This window comes from Diabrotica undecimpunctata, chromosome 8, assembly GCF_040954645.1.
Source record: "Diabrotica undecimpunctata isolate CICGRU chromosome 8, icDiaUnde3, whole genome shotgun sequence".
NCBI classification, from domain to species: Eukaryota; Metazoa; Arthropoda; class Insecta; order Coleoptera; family Chrysomelidae; genus Diabrotica; species Diabrotica undecimpunctata.
Window position 1 is genome coordinate 124998956 of NC_092810.1, and position 18749 is coordinate 125017704.

The window sequence follows — 18749 nt, forward strand, 5'->3', positions numbered from 1 at the left end:
AGTCCTCTAGGCGCATGCCAGTCGCAGTAGATTTATCCTGTCCACACGTGTCATGAGCCTCCTGTAGGCCGGTATCTCTACCGTCCACTTCAGACTGGTGCCACGTACAAGACAATTGACTGCACAATACCGTGTAAGGCCCTCCTTCGTTCGTATTTGGGTCGCCCAAGGTTGGGCATTAGTCTCTCCAGTGCATTATTTTACTAGTAAGCCAAAATACCAAAAAGCTAATAGGTAAAAGAAGACAGCTGACGGAAAAATACGGCTCCAAATACACAACAATGAAGAAATTAAATAAAGATATCCATCAGTCAATCCGGAAAGACCTAAGAGACGTATAATTTTATCTAATTATTGGCGAAACTTTTTCTTTTACCAAGTTTCAATCTTACTTCTACTTTTCGACATTGCTATTTAATTAATCCATTCTGATTTAGCCAATTTTAAATCTTTTTTGTATTGGCTGCCAATTTTCATTGTCAGCATATCGCTTTTTCTCCACAAATTATCAATTTATTTTATTACGTTGTCCTTTCCAGTATAGTTGATTGAATAATCCTACAACGACTGATTGGGGTAATTTGACAGTATTTTTTATCGTTTTAATTAACACCATATCTAAATAAACTAATTTCTTTGCTAAGTTATATCTTTATTCAATTTGAGATATTTGTAGAAAATTGTGATTTCTTGGTTTTGTGTGAAAGATTTGTTTAAAAAAAAAGAATGATAAAAATAACATCTCTACATTTTATTATTTTTGATAAATTCAGCTTCTAAACTTAACTTTTAAGAACCAGCAACTAAGCTTATTTAATTTATACGATTGTAAAACTGTGGTTATCTTATTGAGAATTTTTCAGTCAATGCCGGTCCTGAAGTACTTAATCCTTTCTTTTAATGACGCATCTCACGTCCGCAATTTTATTTATGTCTTCAGGTAATAATACCACTTGCTACGTTCCAACTTTAGATATATAATTTTAGCATCTTGATATCTCGTGACTTTATTCTTGTTCCAGAAATAGCTACACAACAAGAAAAAGAAGTTTCTCGAAGAAAGAAGTATTCAGACGATTACAGTGTTTCTTGTAACTGATTTCGTTTTCTTTTTAGTAGTATCTTGTACTTACTAAGTAGTTTTATTCAATTTACGACAATTTTATTTTATTAAAGGTGATTAAACGTTATAGAAATAAGTTTAAGCTGTATTTTTATTAGTAAATAAAAAGATAAACGTGATTGTTACAATGCAGAATAGGTTAACGTCTAGTTTGTCCTTGTTTTTTCTTTCCCCTGGTTTTCACTCGATAGCTTGTTTTGATATTCTTGTATTTGCAATTCTTTGTCATCTATGAGGGTGTGCTTTAGTTCCATATTTTTTCTTATTCTGATTTGACTTTTTCTATTCCTAATTATATTCTTTCTTGGTGCCCTCCTGCTCTATCATAGTTTCCAATGTGTTTGCTGGTCTGTCTTACCATAAGTACATTTTCGAGCTATACGTGCAGGTATTATCTTATATTTTCGATTATGTGATCCTTTATACTCGTGATCTCACAGTACTCTATTAAGTATTGATATAGCTTTTCTCCATTGTGTATTTTATTTTTAACTGCTTGGTCCAAGGTTCCATTATATGAGAGTTATATTCCTAAACAATTATAGTTTATGCACTACTTTATCACTTAACCATTGTTGAGTTGTAAGCTTCCTGTTATTTCCCAATACGCTCTACTCTTTTTCATATTGTTTAATTAACTTTCTTGTTATAATATTCTAAGTCTTATGATGTAACTACTTGATCTTCTGAAAAATTAAGGATTATTATATTATTTTCGTTAAGCAGCGATTCCATGGTTCTACATTTTTGTTTCTACTCCACTGTTTAATAATAGCAAAATATTAAAGCAAAGTGGTTATGCCATCAGTAATGACTTTTACAGGACCTAATCTTAGTCTTTAAGTCACCAGGCCTCTTTCAAACAGCTTTTATTAATTCATTCTTAATATTAATACTTTCTAACTATGTCCACCACCCGACATTACGGCGACACCACCAAATGATGATACCTTTATGTTTAACAATAATCGACAATCGTTGTAAAGAAAATTTAACTCTTATTAAAAATTACGGTTTATATCATCCACACAAACTGCAGTTTGTACTTCCATTAAAGGAAAAAGATTATGATAAACGATCTGAATTGTGTGTTAATAGAGGTGTCATTTCTTTTATTTTATCAATTTTAATTAGCGATTAGACGTTTTCTGTCAAAAATTCATTGGTTTGTCAGTGAATCCTAGATATATTATCAATAATATAGTCTAATAATAATATTACTTCAAAATTACACATAAAATTTATTCCATTTGAAATACGAAAACACTCAGCGATTTTCAGTCTAACCAAAAGAAGTAATTAATAAAAAAATTATTAAATTAGAAAATGAAGCATCCTTGTCTCTCTTTGGTCTAAATTTTTAGAAACATACGACAATATAACATATTGTCGTATTCACGCAATAATTCTAATTGAATTATTGCGTGAATGTTCCTATACAGTATAGCATCTGAAACAATTTAAACGGGAGAAACCCATAACAAATAGAAACTTTTACACAATATATTGTACAGGTTAAGTTGCCACTTGTAGAAACTGAAGTAAATATGAAATTGGTCTATTAATATAATTTTGATCTTTAATTTTTAAGACAATTTGTAGAAACAAAATATGCAAAATATAAAAAAATATAAATATTAAATTGGTCTTTATACCATTAAATAAGTTTATTTGTACTCTTCAGGCATTAATTTCTTTATGCATGCTTGGAAAAATTTTGCCAAAAAGATAAATACCTTCCATATTTTATTAATTCTCCATGTATACATCCTCGCCCCGATACTCAATTATTTTTTAGACGACTGCATTGGTTTTTCACTTTATCTTTCTTATTCTTACTGGCAATCTTACAGTCATTACAAGAAAAAATTACTATTTTTTTCTTAAAGTCTGGCCGGTCTTCTCTGGGAAGTTCTTAGAAGATGTTTTCCATAGTTGTGGTGTCTTTTGTTACGAATTGTCCTCATGTTCTTTAATCTCTAAGATTATGTATATCTTGTAATCTTCTTATTAGCCGTATATGTCAACATTGCCGCTTACTTTGTTTTTCCTATGACTTATTTTTTTCTTCTGCAATTTTTCTTCGTGCTCTTTCTAATTACAAGTTCTTTATAATATATGCTAACTTGTGTTATCACGTTATTGAAGTTAAATATATCTTATGTTTTTACCTTTTATTGTAAGTGTTCTTTTTAATTTCATCACATTTGCCCAGATTCTCTAGTGCGACTACATGAACAATATGTTTTATATGTTAATCATACTTTTCAGACTTTTTAAATGCTAATTGTTCTTTCAAAATATCTAAATTAATATGAATCTTTTTTTTTTATTTTCATTTGTGCTATGATATTCATAAATGCATGGCATAATCTTGCGGTTTTGTTATATTTTAAAATTTGGAAATTCCATCACTCTTTCAATCAAACCAACGCGGTTGTGACTGCCTCAAATTTGAACAGCGAATTTGCAAATCAATTACGCATAAAAATTATATACCTGTTTAATAATATAAAACTTTATAATTGTATTATAGTAATTTTTACATATTAGCAAAAATTGAACTTCCTAGAGCGAAAGTCAAGGGCAGAATATTGTCGAAATAATTATCATTGAAAATGGTACACTAGTAATTGAATATTCAAAAAATATAGCGGAAGTTATTGGATTTTTATACACATGTTGCGTGTCCATATAATATGTATACAATTAAAAGAAACGTTTTATAACATTGTAGTATCGTACAGGCTATTTAGCATCTCTTTACTGGATCTAATACAATCGTTTGTGACTAATTCTGTTTTAGTTATAACTGTAGATAGAATGTCAATACTTCAGACGAAGCTGATAAGTTTTCTAGGAAGCCAGTTCTCTTTATCAAAGGTTTAAAGAATCAGAAAATTAGCTGTTTGAAGAATCATGTTATGAAGTTGCAGCATGGCAACACGATACATCAGCTGCTAAATTCTGCATCAATAATCCTATTATAGAAGATTTCTGGTATCGTATAAATCATTTCTGGTAACATATCATAAAAAGCGAAGGTACGAGAAATCATATCTTAAAATATCTACCTCCCGTAGGGAAGCAAGATAGCCGTGGCTCAACTACAAAGTCAGGAGAAGGTTAAAAAGGTGTTGAACTACAGACACATTCAACCGGTAACAATCACAGACAGATATTTAAATTTAAACAGCTCGTTATATTGTTGCCAAACTGTCACGATTAATCAAAAACCTAAGGAATTTAATCAACAAATCTTCAGGGGGCGGTTTGGGAAATGTCATATTTACAAAGAGATATATAAAGATTGATAGCAAAGTCTTACAGGTAATGGATAGGTCAAGTATGACTTTTACAAGAAAGATACTAAAGAAAAATTTAGCAAAATCATGATCACTTATTTTTTCAAAGCTAAATGTTCTTTTTTTCCAATTAAAAGAAATTGGATGCAGTATCACATCCATATATGCACCATTGTTTAGTCCAAATAGATTATGGATGGGCCGTTCATCCAGGTGAGAAACACAACAAAGAATATCTATAAAATAAGAAAAAATTAGAGGAAGAGAACAACTCTTCAAAAAAGAAAAGAGGTGCCACTAATTTTAAATTGGATTAAAAAAAACAGGAATGTGTTTTGTCCTGAAATCCTCTTTGCAATGGATTAAGTGGACATATAAAACAAATTATGCAATTAAATGATAAATACGCAAAAGAGAATAAAAATAAAGATTGGCTGTTTTGTTAATCCATTGTGTTTAAACATGTTTAATAGAACCTTGTACTAAAATTAATAATTAACATTAAATACGTAATAAAAAATTATGAAATATATAAAATATCTCTTAGACAAAGAATTTAGAAACATTTACGTCTAAATTCAGTCTCTCATATTATTGTGTAACTTTCTTAACTTGAAATAACTTCACTTAAACCCGCTGACGATACATGTAAGGAAAAGTACTCACAACAACTTCTAGTAGTGGAGCAGATCAACTGGACGTTGAGCTTCTGTGTAGTCAACTCTTGAATACACGGGGGCCTCCATACTTATATTTGGAGAGTTACGAGGGGTAACTTATATTTGGATTAATTCGGGACTACGTTTGGAGCTAACATAAGATTAACGTTGGATTTACGTTGGATTGACTTTGGACCACGTTTGGAATTAATTTTGGATAATCTTTGGACTAACTTAGGAATTAACTGTGAACTGGCTTAGGACCCTAATTAAATGAGAAAAAAACGAAGTAAAGATAGACAAAGAAAAATCTTACTCTTTGACAGGGGTCTCCAAAATACTCTAGTGTAACTTCACTACATATTGCTCTGCAGAAAAGGACATAGGTACAATTGAAAGATAAGATATTCCTTTTTTAGAGATAGACTTTAATCGAAAGATTCCGTTATTTATCCTTGATCGAAAACAGACGGAACCATTAGGCTGGTCTTTATCGGGATAATTTGCAAACTAGACGTGGCGGTACAAAAATGTATCTAACTAACAGGCCGACGTTACTTAATAATTTTAAAGCGGCAAATTTGTAAAAAGGTGTATTACAGGCATTCAAAATTCTGGGTGGTGTAAACAAAATAATTTCGTGAAAAAATATTTATTGAAATTAAAATAGATGTACCGAGTGAGTCAATAAAATTTAATAAAACAGACGAAAATTGGACGATGTATAACAACCGGATTTTTTACTCGTTACAGCGTCAAATGTCGTAAACTGGAATACTTGGGATATATAAAACGTAATGAACAACGAAATAATCTATTTCCGATCATACTTCAAGATAAGGAACTTGAAAAAAGAGGTCCAGTAAGAAGAAGAATATCCTAGCTTAACCTACAAAAATGGTTTAACTTAATCACATCTTAATCACTACCGGATTTTTTTACTATAGCTGTCAATAAAGTCAAAAATAGCCATGTTAATGTCTCACATCCGTAACGGTTAAGCACTATAAAAAGAAGAAGAAAAGCTGAAAAAACTATAAAATAGATAAAGGGTTCCTGAATAAAATGTTCAGTGATTTCTTCCACTCATATTATTAGTGCTCTTTTACGATATATTTTTACTTCATTAATTTTTTTACATATTTCTCTTTATCTGTATTTACTTTTACTGTATATTCGAATTCTTTACATCTTGGCAAATACATATTCTAAAAATCAAAATTCAGAATAAATTATGTAATGGTAATCTTCTTAAAAATCAAATATAAACAAAAAATACCGTGTACTTCCCAAATATTACTTATTTTATGTTGCAATTCTCAAAACTTTTAATTATTATTCTTCAAATTTCCAAAAAAAAAACTGGTCACATTAAGATCAATACCGCGTGTTCCTAGAAGACACATTTAGGAAAGGTCACATTCAAGCTGTTTGGTTATGTGTTTATAATATAAAATTGCGATTTATTGGTTATTAATTATTGTTAATTTTTACTCATAAAATTGTGTAATGTTTGTGTTTGTTTTATGCGCTTTCAGATTTTTAGTAATCTCTTTAGTGATCTCATCTGTAAAAACCATTAAAATTGTATTTGTCAAACAGGACAGTGTCTAGAATATATTATATTTTAACAAGTGATTACTTTCCTGTTTACTTCATCATAGAGACTGCTTATCTTAAGGCACAGAATAATAAAACAATTGTTATTTATTATGTGCTTTAGGCACAAGATTTAAGTCTAAATTGAATTGTTTTGTAAAAATGCTGAAACAGGCCAATTTAGACATTGACATCTATCATTTGTCACCCCCTCCCTTCTAGTAGCACAAACCTTTAATTTCAAATAGCCAATAGACTGTGTGTGGCACATCATTAGACAGGTATTTCGCTGGAGAATTCAGGCATCCTTGATTTTTCTTCATAATAACTTTGTTCTTGTGAAAAAGTATCAATTTATTAAAAGTGTTATACATTAAAGGTACATTGAAATCCATTTTTAAAAAGCTTAGTAATTTGAACTCTGGTTGGTAGCGTTTAATACAGTGTACAGTAGATCCGCTGGATCTTTGCATTGCACATCGTCATTATTTGTATAATAGGAAATAAACCGAAACATGTGAGCCTAACTTACGTCGGTTATAGAAATAGAAAATGGCTAACATTACAATAGACGTTTTTATAATTTTCTTTTAATTCATTTATTGCATTTTGAAAACTGGCTACAAATTTATGAACGTGATTTTATATCATCTACAGTAAATAGATATTTAAACCATAGTAATCAGAATTAAAAGTGTTTTCATTGCATATAAGCGAATATATGGGTTATGACCTAATAAACTGAATAGAAATCTACCTCAGAGCTTCATCATCTTGATCATTTTATTTATTCAGTGTTAAATACGGTTTTCAGAATTAATTAATGACTTTGTTTTAACTACTATTGAGGAGATTCAAGATCGAATAGCTTTGAGTCTCGTAACGGGTAAATATTCATACAAAATGACTAAAACTGTAATAAGCGTAATAATACTAGATGAAGATTACTCATGTTATCAAACTAAATTGAAAAAAAAATGTACATACAACAACTAACCCAATAAAATACAAATAAATAAACCTATGTATAATAAATTGAAAAATAGGAAACTTTTGAGCTGGGTAAAAAAACAATTCATTTTAAATATTTAGTTAAGCATCGTATGCAATCATAAATTTAAAATTTATTCACTGTCAAAATCTGAGCTACTCATATTACCAGTGTCTATTATGATTGGTTAAATGTTAATGTCAACCATATTTTTTCGTGGTTATACTTCACTTTTCACTTTTTACTAATTTTATGAGTATGTCTCACACATTTTCGCAAATTTCTGTGTTACATTGATTTAGTGATACTTTCCAGATATTTATAACAGCACCATCAAAATGTTCATCTCTAAGGTTAGTCGTTATAACAACTGTTTGTTAAAAAATATGTACATTTAAAGCGCGAAAAGGGATTGAATGTCCAAATGACATGAAAATAATTTATAAATACACTACAAATGCTGTCAAAATTAAACTTACAAGTACCAGTAGGTGAATCCATCAGCGATCATCGTACAATGGCTGTCTTTGTTCGATGTATGCTGTTGTGTATGGACAGTTCAGAGATTTCGTTTCTGTGAGTAGGAGAAAAGAAACATAATATAAAAAATAACTCGTGAATAATGTCATACATGTGCAAAGATCCAGCGGATGGACTGTAAATATTTTTTAAATTCATTCGAAATTCTGACGCAAAACGCGTTGACAGTATTTCCAGATTTTTGAAAATCTGCAACTTCATTAAGATATGCAACTTCATTACTCATATGTATTAAAACTAGTTAAAAAATTTCATGTGGAGTATGATCTAAACATTGAGGGGGTAAGGGTATAAATATAAAACAGCTGTACTGACAAGAAGAAAACCAAATTTTTCAAATTGGATTCTTGAATTTGGTTGTTGTGTGATGAATATCTAAAAAAATAAAAGTTTTCAATTCCACTGGTCCGCGATAAAGGTATTTTCTTTTATATCAACTTCTTTTGCCTAAGAATACCCCTTTGGTTTCAAACATGTGTGATTAAACCTAGCCGTCATTGTATTAAGTATACTGATACGTTCCGACTGTACATCTAACATTTTTATTCTCAATTATTTTATTGTTTAATGTTGTCATTGTCATTCTATATGTTCTTCTTTAATGTACTGTAAAGATTTGTGAAGTCACAATTTCTTTTGGATTTTTTTATCATACCTGACCTACGTTAGTCTATAACTGGTGTTCTTTTTTCACTTAAGTAAAGAATCAAAGAAAAAATATAGATAAATTTAAATACTGATTGTAGTAGTGCCTTACGAATTTCTGGAAGTTTATTAAGATGATAACATTCTACCATATTTATTTTCCGAAGATCTAGACAATATCTAATGTTAGCTTTTTCTTAAACTTGACTGTAAATCGAACTTATAGCCTTAAAAATATATTTGAATTTGAAATTTGGCTTTTTTGTAATTATAAATCTACAAATTGTCCAATCATGTTCAATATATCTCCATATATCTGTCCTTAATTCTTAGAATCTACCATAGCCGGTCCTGATCGAACTGCATCTCGTATCTTGCTGGATACCTCCATGTGGGCGCACAAAGGTTGTAATTACCAAGGTCGCCCAGTTGCTGAAAGGACGTCAACCCTGTGATACTGGTTCTAAAGATTGTACTTGTACATCGCGATTTTAAAAAAGCAGCACTTATATACCAATTACAGACTTCCTATTTCTTGTGATGTAACGTTTATTGCACGTTTTGAAATGCTCAGGTTCTTTTTAAGGTAGGTAATGTAATTAATGCAACAATCATGTTGGCTATTTTCTTTTTGGATTGATAGCAATACTCTCTGCATGAACAGTAACTATAATAGAGTATTGTTTTTAGATACTCCGTGTAATTGCTTGTTATTAAATAGCAATTTGTGAAATGTAAGAACAGTACACGCGTAAATAATTTTATCAATACAGTATATCTGTATCTATTTAATCGATTAATTACCGTTTATATTTTTCTTTTGTTCTCTGGTACAATTAAACTGTACACAATCCATCTAATATAAGAAAAGCCTACAGTCATTGGAGTTGTAACAATAATTTAAGACAAATACTCCGTTTTAAATTCGTGTACAAAATGTAGCTAAAAAGCAGGAACTTGCTACATCCCTTGTATCGTAAAAAAAATTTCGGGAATATTTCAAATTTTTCCGTTTAATAAAGAATTCTGCTGCCTGTAAATGACCTTATTTGACAATGGCTCCCTATATATTGTCAATTGTCCTTCACTTAGATGCGTGCCCTTTTGCATTTGACCTCTATATTACTTTCTTGACCTAGTCGGTCATACAGAATATACAGTTGGTCTAAGTGTTTCTCGCGATGTTAAAAACCAAGTTTATAATTTCCTCTAAAATACCATATCGATGAGAGAGTTTGAAGAAAGCCTGGTATGGCCTATAAAATTATTAAAAGACACGTGAATTTCCAAATTTTCTTATGCTCTTTTTTGAAATGTGCAAAATGTGCATTAGGATATTTTGCCTTAATGTAAATTTGGTCTCCACTGAGAGAACTAGTCATAATATTGACGCCATCGTTTTTCGATGACCAGTTGATCACAGCTTATGATAGAGATAACAGAAGCTATGTTTGGAAAACTAAAGGAAGAGCACAAACGATGATTAGCAAGTATTATCCAAAAGACGAAATATCTTCTACAAACAGAATAATTATTAAACATTCACCTGGAAGTAATTTATTCTATATAAACGGAACAGAGAAATGCTAAGATTGATAATACGGGAAAAGATAAGAGGAGGAAGAATTGTGGGAAGAAGGAAAGTGTAATGGTGACAATTAATATAATACGGTCATAAAAAATTATTGAGTAAATACTAGTTCCAGAGTTTTAACCTTGTTTAAGATTTACGCTTCTTCCAGGAAGGGATACTCCTTTTTTGTGAAGTAGTGGTAGTGTGACAAAACGTGGTGAATGATGTTTTGTGTGGAGAAGTAGTAGACTACTAAGGAGCTGGGGTTCAGAAGGTGGCGTGTTTGTGTGGGCGATGAGTTAGAAGCGCACAAGAGGAATTTGGGTGATTTGTGCCAAACATGTCGAAGGAGGTACTTCAGGGGTTACCAGTCATACAATAGGAACGGCTCTTGATCAGCATTCATGGCGTGCAGTAGTTAGCTGCGGTATTTGATGGGGGTTGATTCTAAAATTTCAAAATACTCATCAGAGAGTTCATGTCCAGTGTTGTGGAGAAGTTTAGCTGGAGGGAACGGAACTTTTCTTTGAGGAAGCCTGGTGAGTATTTGCCCTCGGCGATTGCAAGGTGTCTTTAATATTCGCTTTGCCTGTAATGGTTCGAAGGAAATACCTCCTGCTGAGGGATAGGATTCTGTCCTTAATACTGAAGAGTAAATACTGAAGAATCACAGTAAATGGGTAAGACCAAAGAAAATGTGAAAAGAAGGAACATCAACAGTGATAAGTTGCAAAAATCTTATAGCCAACAAAGCTAATCGAATGACCGAATGTCGTGAAAAATTAGCATCGTAGTAGACTCTTTCTACGAAACTATTCTAGAAACAAACGACGCCATTCTTCATCTTGTGAAGTGGCAAATCACGAAACCTTATTGAATTACAAATCATTTATTAATTATTAAAAAAATCTCTGCGCTGTTTGTAAAATTAAAGAACAATCTTTTAAACAACTGGTAAGCAAATAAAAAATAGAAGGAAGATCAAAGTAGATCTGCAACAAAATCTTCGAATGGGATTGTAGCAAAATCTGGGAAATAAAAATAGAAGAAAGAAATTTAAATTCCGGTTACAAATAACCTTACAAGTATATATCGGTAACTGCTTTTATTATTAACTATAATAAGTCGATGTCAGTTACCTAACTAACTACCTACCTTAATTACCTGTTAGCAAACCACAAAATAAAAGTATCGGTGATCATTTAGTGCTTACTGTTAACTAAATATATATATATAGCCAAAATTAAAACTTAAGACAAGAAGTGTGTCATAAGTTGGCAAAAATGTGGGATGGTAATGAATTAAGTACTCGTAACGATCAGACAAAAGTACTTAACTGTACTTGAAACAAAACAAGACATTTATCTTTCTTTAAATGTAAATGTACTGTAGCACACCTTGTTTTGCAATTATCGAATGACGAGAGAAACTAAAAGAGTTAACGGAAAATCGTTTTAGATACTTCTTATACTTCTGTAAAATATAATACCGGTATATGTATACGTATTATTCGTATAAGTATACTCGCAACTGAGCCTCATACAACTTCACCGTGTTCAATTTTATTTTGTCACAAAACCTCAATAGAAATAAAAAATATTGCTTGGTTAATTTTAATGCATTGTAAATATATCTATAGAGATTTTTTCTTTTAATAGTAGTATAAAACTGAAGATATCTTTAATTTTACAATCGGATACTAGAGGGCGCCATGTTTATGAAAAATACTTTAAAACTCTTACGTCTGTTTGATTTGTGTTTGAATATCTAAATATTCCTCATGATATTTCTATGATTTAATATTTTTTAGCTTAAAATAAATTTATAGATAGCCTTATGTGACTTGAAAGTTTATCAAGTACTTTTTTAAGATTCGTGTTTTATCCATTGATGATTCATAAGTTTATTAGCAAAGTTTTGTTTATTTTATTTATTTTCAATTATTTTGTAAATTCAATTAACCTCTGACTTATACCCTTTATGTTTTGTTCAAGAAAGTAAGTGCACTTAGCGATCTGATTACCCTGTTTTTCTTGAAGTTTATCAACTTGACAGTGGAAGTTATTCCTTAATGGTAATTACAGTTTTTGACGGACGTATCTGCACTTGTCAAACTGAATGAAGTTAATACGATCCCTTTAAGAAACTTTGTGGCATTTTATAACGCCATAAGTTTTAAATGAATAAGATTCTGAGAGCAGAATCTGGCAGTCTCTTACTAAGTAATAGACAGACAAATACAAGTTGCATAATATGTCTAAAAACGAAATAAGAAATGCGCTAAAAAGGATGTAAAATAGCAGAGAAACTAGTTTTGCAGAATACCTGCATCACTGCTACAACACGCCCCTTTGGCCTTAATACAAGAATTAAAACAAATATTTAACAGATGCTTACTTATACTATAAGTTTTAACACCGCGCAGTTTCAATTAGATGCAGTCTGCACATTTCTAGAGAGGGGCAGCCTAGATTCTTAGCACATTTACCTTTAGTTTCAAATCAGCTCTAGCCCTGCCTGTTTGTCGCTAATAGGTATTTTAGAATTTTGATCTGTTGCACGTCACGTGCCACAGTGCAAACAGTTCCCGTTATAATTTTAAATATAGAAATAAATGTGAGTTTGAAGACAAAGGGCTTAGTGAAAGTTAACTTTCGGATATCATTTTAGTAGAACCAGAGATTAGTAAAGAGAGTGAAGATTCGCAGAAAGATAGCGATTAAAGAAGAAAAGTAATATACTATAGAAAAAATGGTTTTAAGTGGTATACTCCGTTGTTCTCAAAGAATACTCGCACAGTTCAAAAAAAAATATTGCTTCGTCTACCAGGTCCAAAGGCTCACGCTTCAAATACACCAGAAGAAATTTTGGCTTGAAAATATTTTTTAGCGACTCAATGATAGACTATATTTCTCAATATACAAACCAAGAAATCTGTAAACAATCTACTTTTAGTCGAACTCCAAGTTTTACAACTGCTACAAGCAAAGAAGAAATTTTGGCATTACTCGGTCTTTTATATCCGAGTGGTGTTCTAAAAACTAGCTACCTGAGTACCTATAACCAATATCGAATTAAAAGCACTCTACAATGACGCCGATATTGTCCAAGAAATTAAATCACAGCGACTAAGATGGGCAGGCCACGTGCACAGACTGCATAACGATAGACTTGTAAAACTGGTATGGGAGGAGATTCCCACAGGCAAAAGACCACTTGGTCGTCCCAGAATGCGATGGAGAGATAACATCCAAGCAGATCTATGGAAAATGGACATTCCATTTGACCCTAGGTTGATGGAAGACCGAACAAATTGGAAAAAAGTTGTACAGTCAGCCAAGACCCACCCAGGGTTGTAGAGCGCTACGTGATGATGATGATGAGTACCTTGGATTTATAGTCAAAACAATTTGGAATGTCCACTTTTGAAGTAACAATGTTTCAAAGACGCTTTGAATTTTTGATTAATTACCTTCGTTTTCATGGAAAAACAACTAGAGACGAAAGGAAGAGAAAATTTCTTTGAAATGAATTTATTGAAAATTGTGACGTTAATTACACTCTTAACGCGTATGTGACAATTGATGATCAGTTGCTCAGTTTCCAGGACAGATGTCCTTTTAAAGTTTATATTGCATATAAACCGAACAACTTTGGTATTGTGGTCTGCAATACAATATGTGGAAAAAGAGAGAAGACATGCGTCAGAATACAAAAATGTCGCAACAAGCCCGAGATTGTTTAATTTTATAACTCTAAAAAGGAGGAGTAGACACTTATGGTCGGTTGTGTCATTTAAAGAGTGTGGTTAGAAAAAAAAAAGTCGGGGTCTCTTAGAGTTTTTATAGCATGCTTGATGGTGCAGGTATTAATGATTATGTTATTTATAGTGCAAATAAAACCAAATCAGATCCAAATTTAAAAATTCCTCCCACGAAAGATTTTCTTTTTTGCACTACAGTTGGTTGGTACGCAACTAAAGAAGAGATTAGAAATACCATGGATGTTCTTGGTCAAAAGGATCAGGCAGTACTAAGAAATTAGGAAACTCAACCTCCAACTCACAAAAGATGTCAACTTTGCCCTCGATCTGCCAACGTGTGTCACCTGTGCGTCCGCTACAAAACTTGCCTGTGTGCCGATTACAGACCAATCTGTATAACTTGTATCGAAGAGATTTGATTTTTTTGTTATAAACATCTTCTTTTTTACTTTTTTAGAGTCTCTTATTTCTTGCACAAAAAAATATACTTATATTTTTGATTTCTTAGCATAAATTAAAATAATGCCTGTGATGTCATATCACGGTATTACTAATGACCTAAAAAATATCGATACAATTATAGGGATAAAAGCTCTTGTTTGTCCATACAACTTTTTAAAACACTTATGAAAGCAATAAGCAGTAGTAATAAATTTGTAGAACAACTGCAGAGTAAAATGGGCCGTGATGATCGCCAATGTCCTTAAAGGATGAGACACACGAAGAAGAAAAAGAATAAATTTGTTTTTCCAAATTAATTTTTGGTAGGATTTGTGTGAATTTATTAAGTGTTAAAGCGACAAGCCCTAAACTATATAATCTGTTTTCTTATAGCTATTTATACCTGGATTTTAAGAAATATGGCCCATTTAAACAGGTTATTTTTTATTTAGCACATTTAAAAACCAAATAACTAAAAAAACCTCGATTTAAAAGCGCATCAAAAAGTCAAATGCTTCGATCTTTAGAAAACAATTTTTGTTAATCTGGACAGAAATAAACTTAGTTATAGCAATGATCTCGTAAAGTAAACAACTCTCCTAACTGTTATTTTGCAATCAGATCAATCTAACAACCGGTTTATCTAATATTCTGCTTTATATTCAGAAAGTAACGTTATGAAATAATGAAAAAACGTGTAAGGTCTGGTTCTGTTTATTAAAATGACATTCGTTGTCAAGTGAACAACACCTTCATGTTTGTTTATTCGAATTATTTTTAAACGAAGTTTAATTTTCTTTACAATAAATTTTATACATATGAACGTCGTATTAAAATATATATTTCTTATTCAAAATGAGTTGGAAATGACAAAGAAGATATAAATCGATTAAAATTTGTATAAATAATTCTTTATACAGGGTGAGTCATGTACATACTCCTACTTCGTATGGAGGCCCCTATGGAGAATAACAAATGACTATTAAAAATTGTTTGCACCATTGTTTAATAATATACAGGGCGACTTGTAAATTTTGACTGAAATTTCTATTCGTCATAACTTTTGAACAGCAAGTTCAATGTGTCCCATATTTTGGTCAAACGTAACAACTACTACCACCTAATCAACTGATTTATTTAAAATAGAAAAAAAATCAGGTCCGATTTTAAAAATTAGTTCGTTTTGTTCTTAAAACAAAATTTCACATTGTATTACGGTTTTGAATGCTCTAATAATAATTTTACAAATTTCAAATATCCAATTAGAATGGCGTATTAATTATCCTCCCCCCCCCCCCTCCACACACACCACGATTAGTTAAACTTTACTATGATTAAAGTTTGTCAAAGTGTACCATAGATTTTAAAAAATGAAACTTTTCTTGAAAAAATTAAATTTTTTGAACAAATGTTTAATTTATATCACAGCTCATACTATACATTAAGTAGTAATACGACCCTTTTAGCCGATTTACAGAATTTCCAAAAGTACAAGTTGTTTTGGGTTATACTAAAATTTGTGTAGTGATTCATCGGTAGTGTCGTTTTATTGAATTCTCAGGATTTATTTTCAAAAGAAAAAAAAACAGTTTAACTTTTTTTAAATTAACGAAAAGAAAATACTTAATAGGATATTAAATGTAAACGAATTTATTTGCATATTTAAGAACTCTTTCGTTTGGGCCTTCGTCCGGTTGATTGTGTCATTAAATTTTAGGCTAGATGATTGGGGCGGTCTGTCAGTTTCTGATCATATTGTTGGCAGAATTTGGTGACTTCTTTGTTGAGAGTTATCATTTTGCTTTCTCGTGCGATCGTCTTGTTTGGAACGCACCATGAAGCATTAGTTATTATTCGGATGACTTTCGATGAGAATCTTTCACTAATGTCAATACTGGATCTACCTGCTCTTCCCCATAGCTGAATTCCATAGCTCCAAATGGGTTTTAAAATAACTTTATATGTTAAAATTTTGTTGTCGATTGTCAGTTTGCACTTCCGGCCTATTAACGCCTATTAACGCCGTCGCCAGTTGAATTCCAGGTATCACTTACCTTTTTGTCGACAAGTTGAAAATGACCAAGATATTGAACAAAAACAATTCCTATAAAACCAATTCCCGCAAGGTCTTACGTTTGCATCTTTACTGCCTACATACGACCTTAAATATTAAGTTTATCAAAAAAGTGAAAGAAATTAAAATTGCATAAAATATAATTCTATCCATTTTTGTTTATAATCATTCATGTCGAAAAGTTAATAATAAATAAGATAATTAAACAAATATGCCTTGTCACTATATGCCCCCTGAACTCGGAAAAATTTGCAAAGAAGAAATTGTAGGAAATCGCATTTGCAACAATTTCAGTTTCTACCATTGTTGTTGAAAATGGCGCAGATATTAAGCCAAAACGGTTCTCCTTTAAATTCAAAATGGCGGATAACGCAGCAGCGGAATTCAGTCGCGATTTTAAATTTATACTTCTATTGACCCCCTTAAAGGTTAAAATAATAATAGTTGGGATAGCTGGCCATGCTAAGTCAATCCCGACTGAACATTTTAACGATAGCTATTTTTTAAACGAAAAACAGAAATTTAAGCCAGAAAACCAAACTAATAATATATAGAACACTCATCCTACCAGTGCTGACATATGGGTCAGAAACATGGACCATCTCCAAAACAGACGCAAATCTTCTGCTCGTCTTCGAAAGGAAGATACTAAGAAGAATAATGGGCGCATTCTGTGAGAATGGTATTTGGAGAAGGCGATATAATTTCGAATTGTACGAGAAGTATAAAAAAATAGTAAATGGTAGAGATGTAATATCCTTCATAAAAATAGGTAGGCTTAGATGGGTTGGACATGTGTCAAGAGCAAATGAAAATTACCCACCCAGACGAACTCTATTATCGGTCCCAGTGGGAAATAGGAGTAGAGGCAGACCACGACTGAGATGGAGGGACGGTGTGGACGAGGACGCAAGGAAAATCGGCGCGGCAAATTGGCAACGGTTGGCGATGAACAGAAACGACTGGCGAAATAGACTGGGGAAGGTCAAGGCTCAACTAGAGCTGTAGCACCACTGATGATGATGATGATTTTTTAAACGAAGAGAACACAGAGATAGAACTGTCCTGTGGGATATAAACTCAACAAATTACACTTTTATTGTAGTTTCTATAGGTTATGTTAATTTATTTGACAAAAAATTTGTCAATATTTGTTTCCATATTTAAAAGATTAACTCCTTGTCTAATTTATTGTTTTATTTAGAACTATTTTGACCTTCTTAGAATTTTATTTTTTATTGTTGCATACATTATATATAAATTGATTATAGTTTTTATAACACATTTTTATTGTTGCAGATCGAGGAGGGTGATCGCGGCCCATCAGAGATGACCGCGTCCCTCGGAGTAGGTGGCGACAGCGGCGGTGACAATGCCAGCCATGGCCATGACGGAACTAACAACCACAACGATGTCTACACAGTCTCAGTCACTGGAGCCTACGACAACAAAGCTTTCAAAGGAGATGCCAACAATGGAGAACCAAAGAAACCCCCACGAGAAATTTCCGATGAAGAAGCCTTCCAACAAGGCAAATTTAAAATGTCCACTAGGGAAAAATGGAGGATTCTTAAGAACGTTTCCGCTATATCATGCGCTTTCATGATCCAGTTTACAGCTTTCCAAGGAACAGCAAATCTTCAAAGTAGTATAAATGCTAAAGACGGTCTCGGTACTGTTTCTCTCAGTGCAATCTACGCGGCGCTTGTAGTTAGTTGCATTTTCGTGCCAACTTTCCTTATTAAAAAACTAACCGTTAAGTGGACTCTTTGTTTCTCGTTGTTATGTTACGCTCCTTACATTGCCGCACAGTTTTATCCTAGGTTTTACACTTTAATTCCTGCAGGAATACTCGTTGGTATTGGCGCAGCTCCTATGTGGGCATCGAAGGCTACGTACCTCACTCAAGTTGCAGGAGTTTACGCGAAACTTACAAACCAAGCAGTCGACGGTATTATTGTGAGGTTCTTTGGGTTCTTCTTCTTGGCCTGGCAGACCGCAGAATTGTGGGGAAATCTTATTTCTTCATTAGGTAA

At 32.1% G+C, this 18749-nt stretch overlaps 1 protein-coding gene across 6 annotated transcripts in view; it reads left to right on the forward strand.

Moving 5' to 3' along the window:
- Positions 1-18749, forward strand: part of LOC140447949 (UNC93-like protein) — a 285521-nt gene that overhangs the window by 213641 nt on the left and 53131 nt on the right. For all 6 annotated transcript variants that reach the window (XM_072540914.1, XM_072540911.1, XM_072540912.1 and 3 more), the window contains one exon: positions 18013-18745. In XM_072540914.1, the coding sequence (XP_072397015.1) occupies positions 18043-18745 (703 nt within the window). In that variant the 5' untranslated portion in view covers positions 18013-18042. The remainder of the gene's footprint in view (positions 1-18012; positions 18746-18749) is intronic.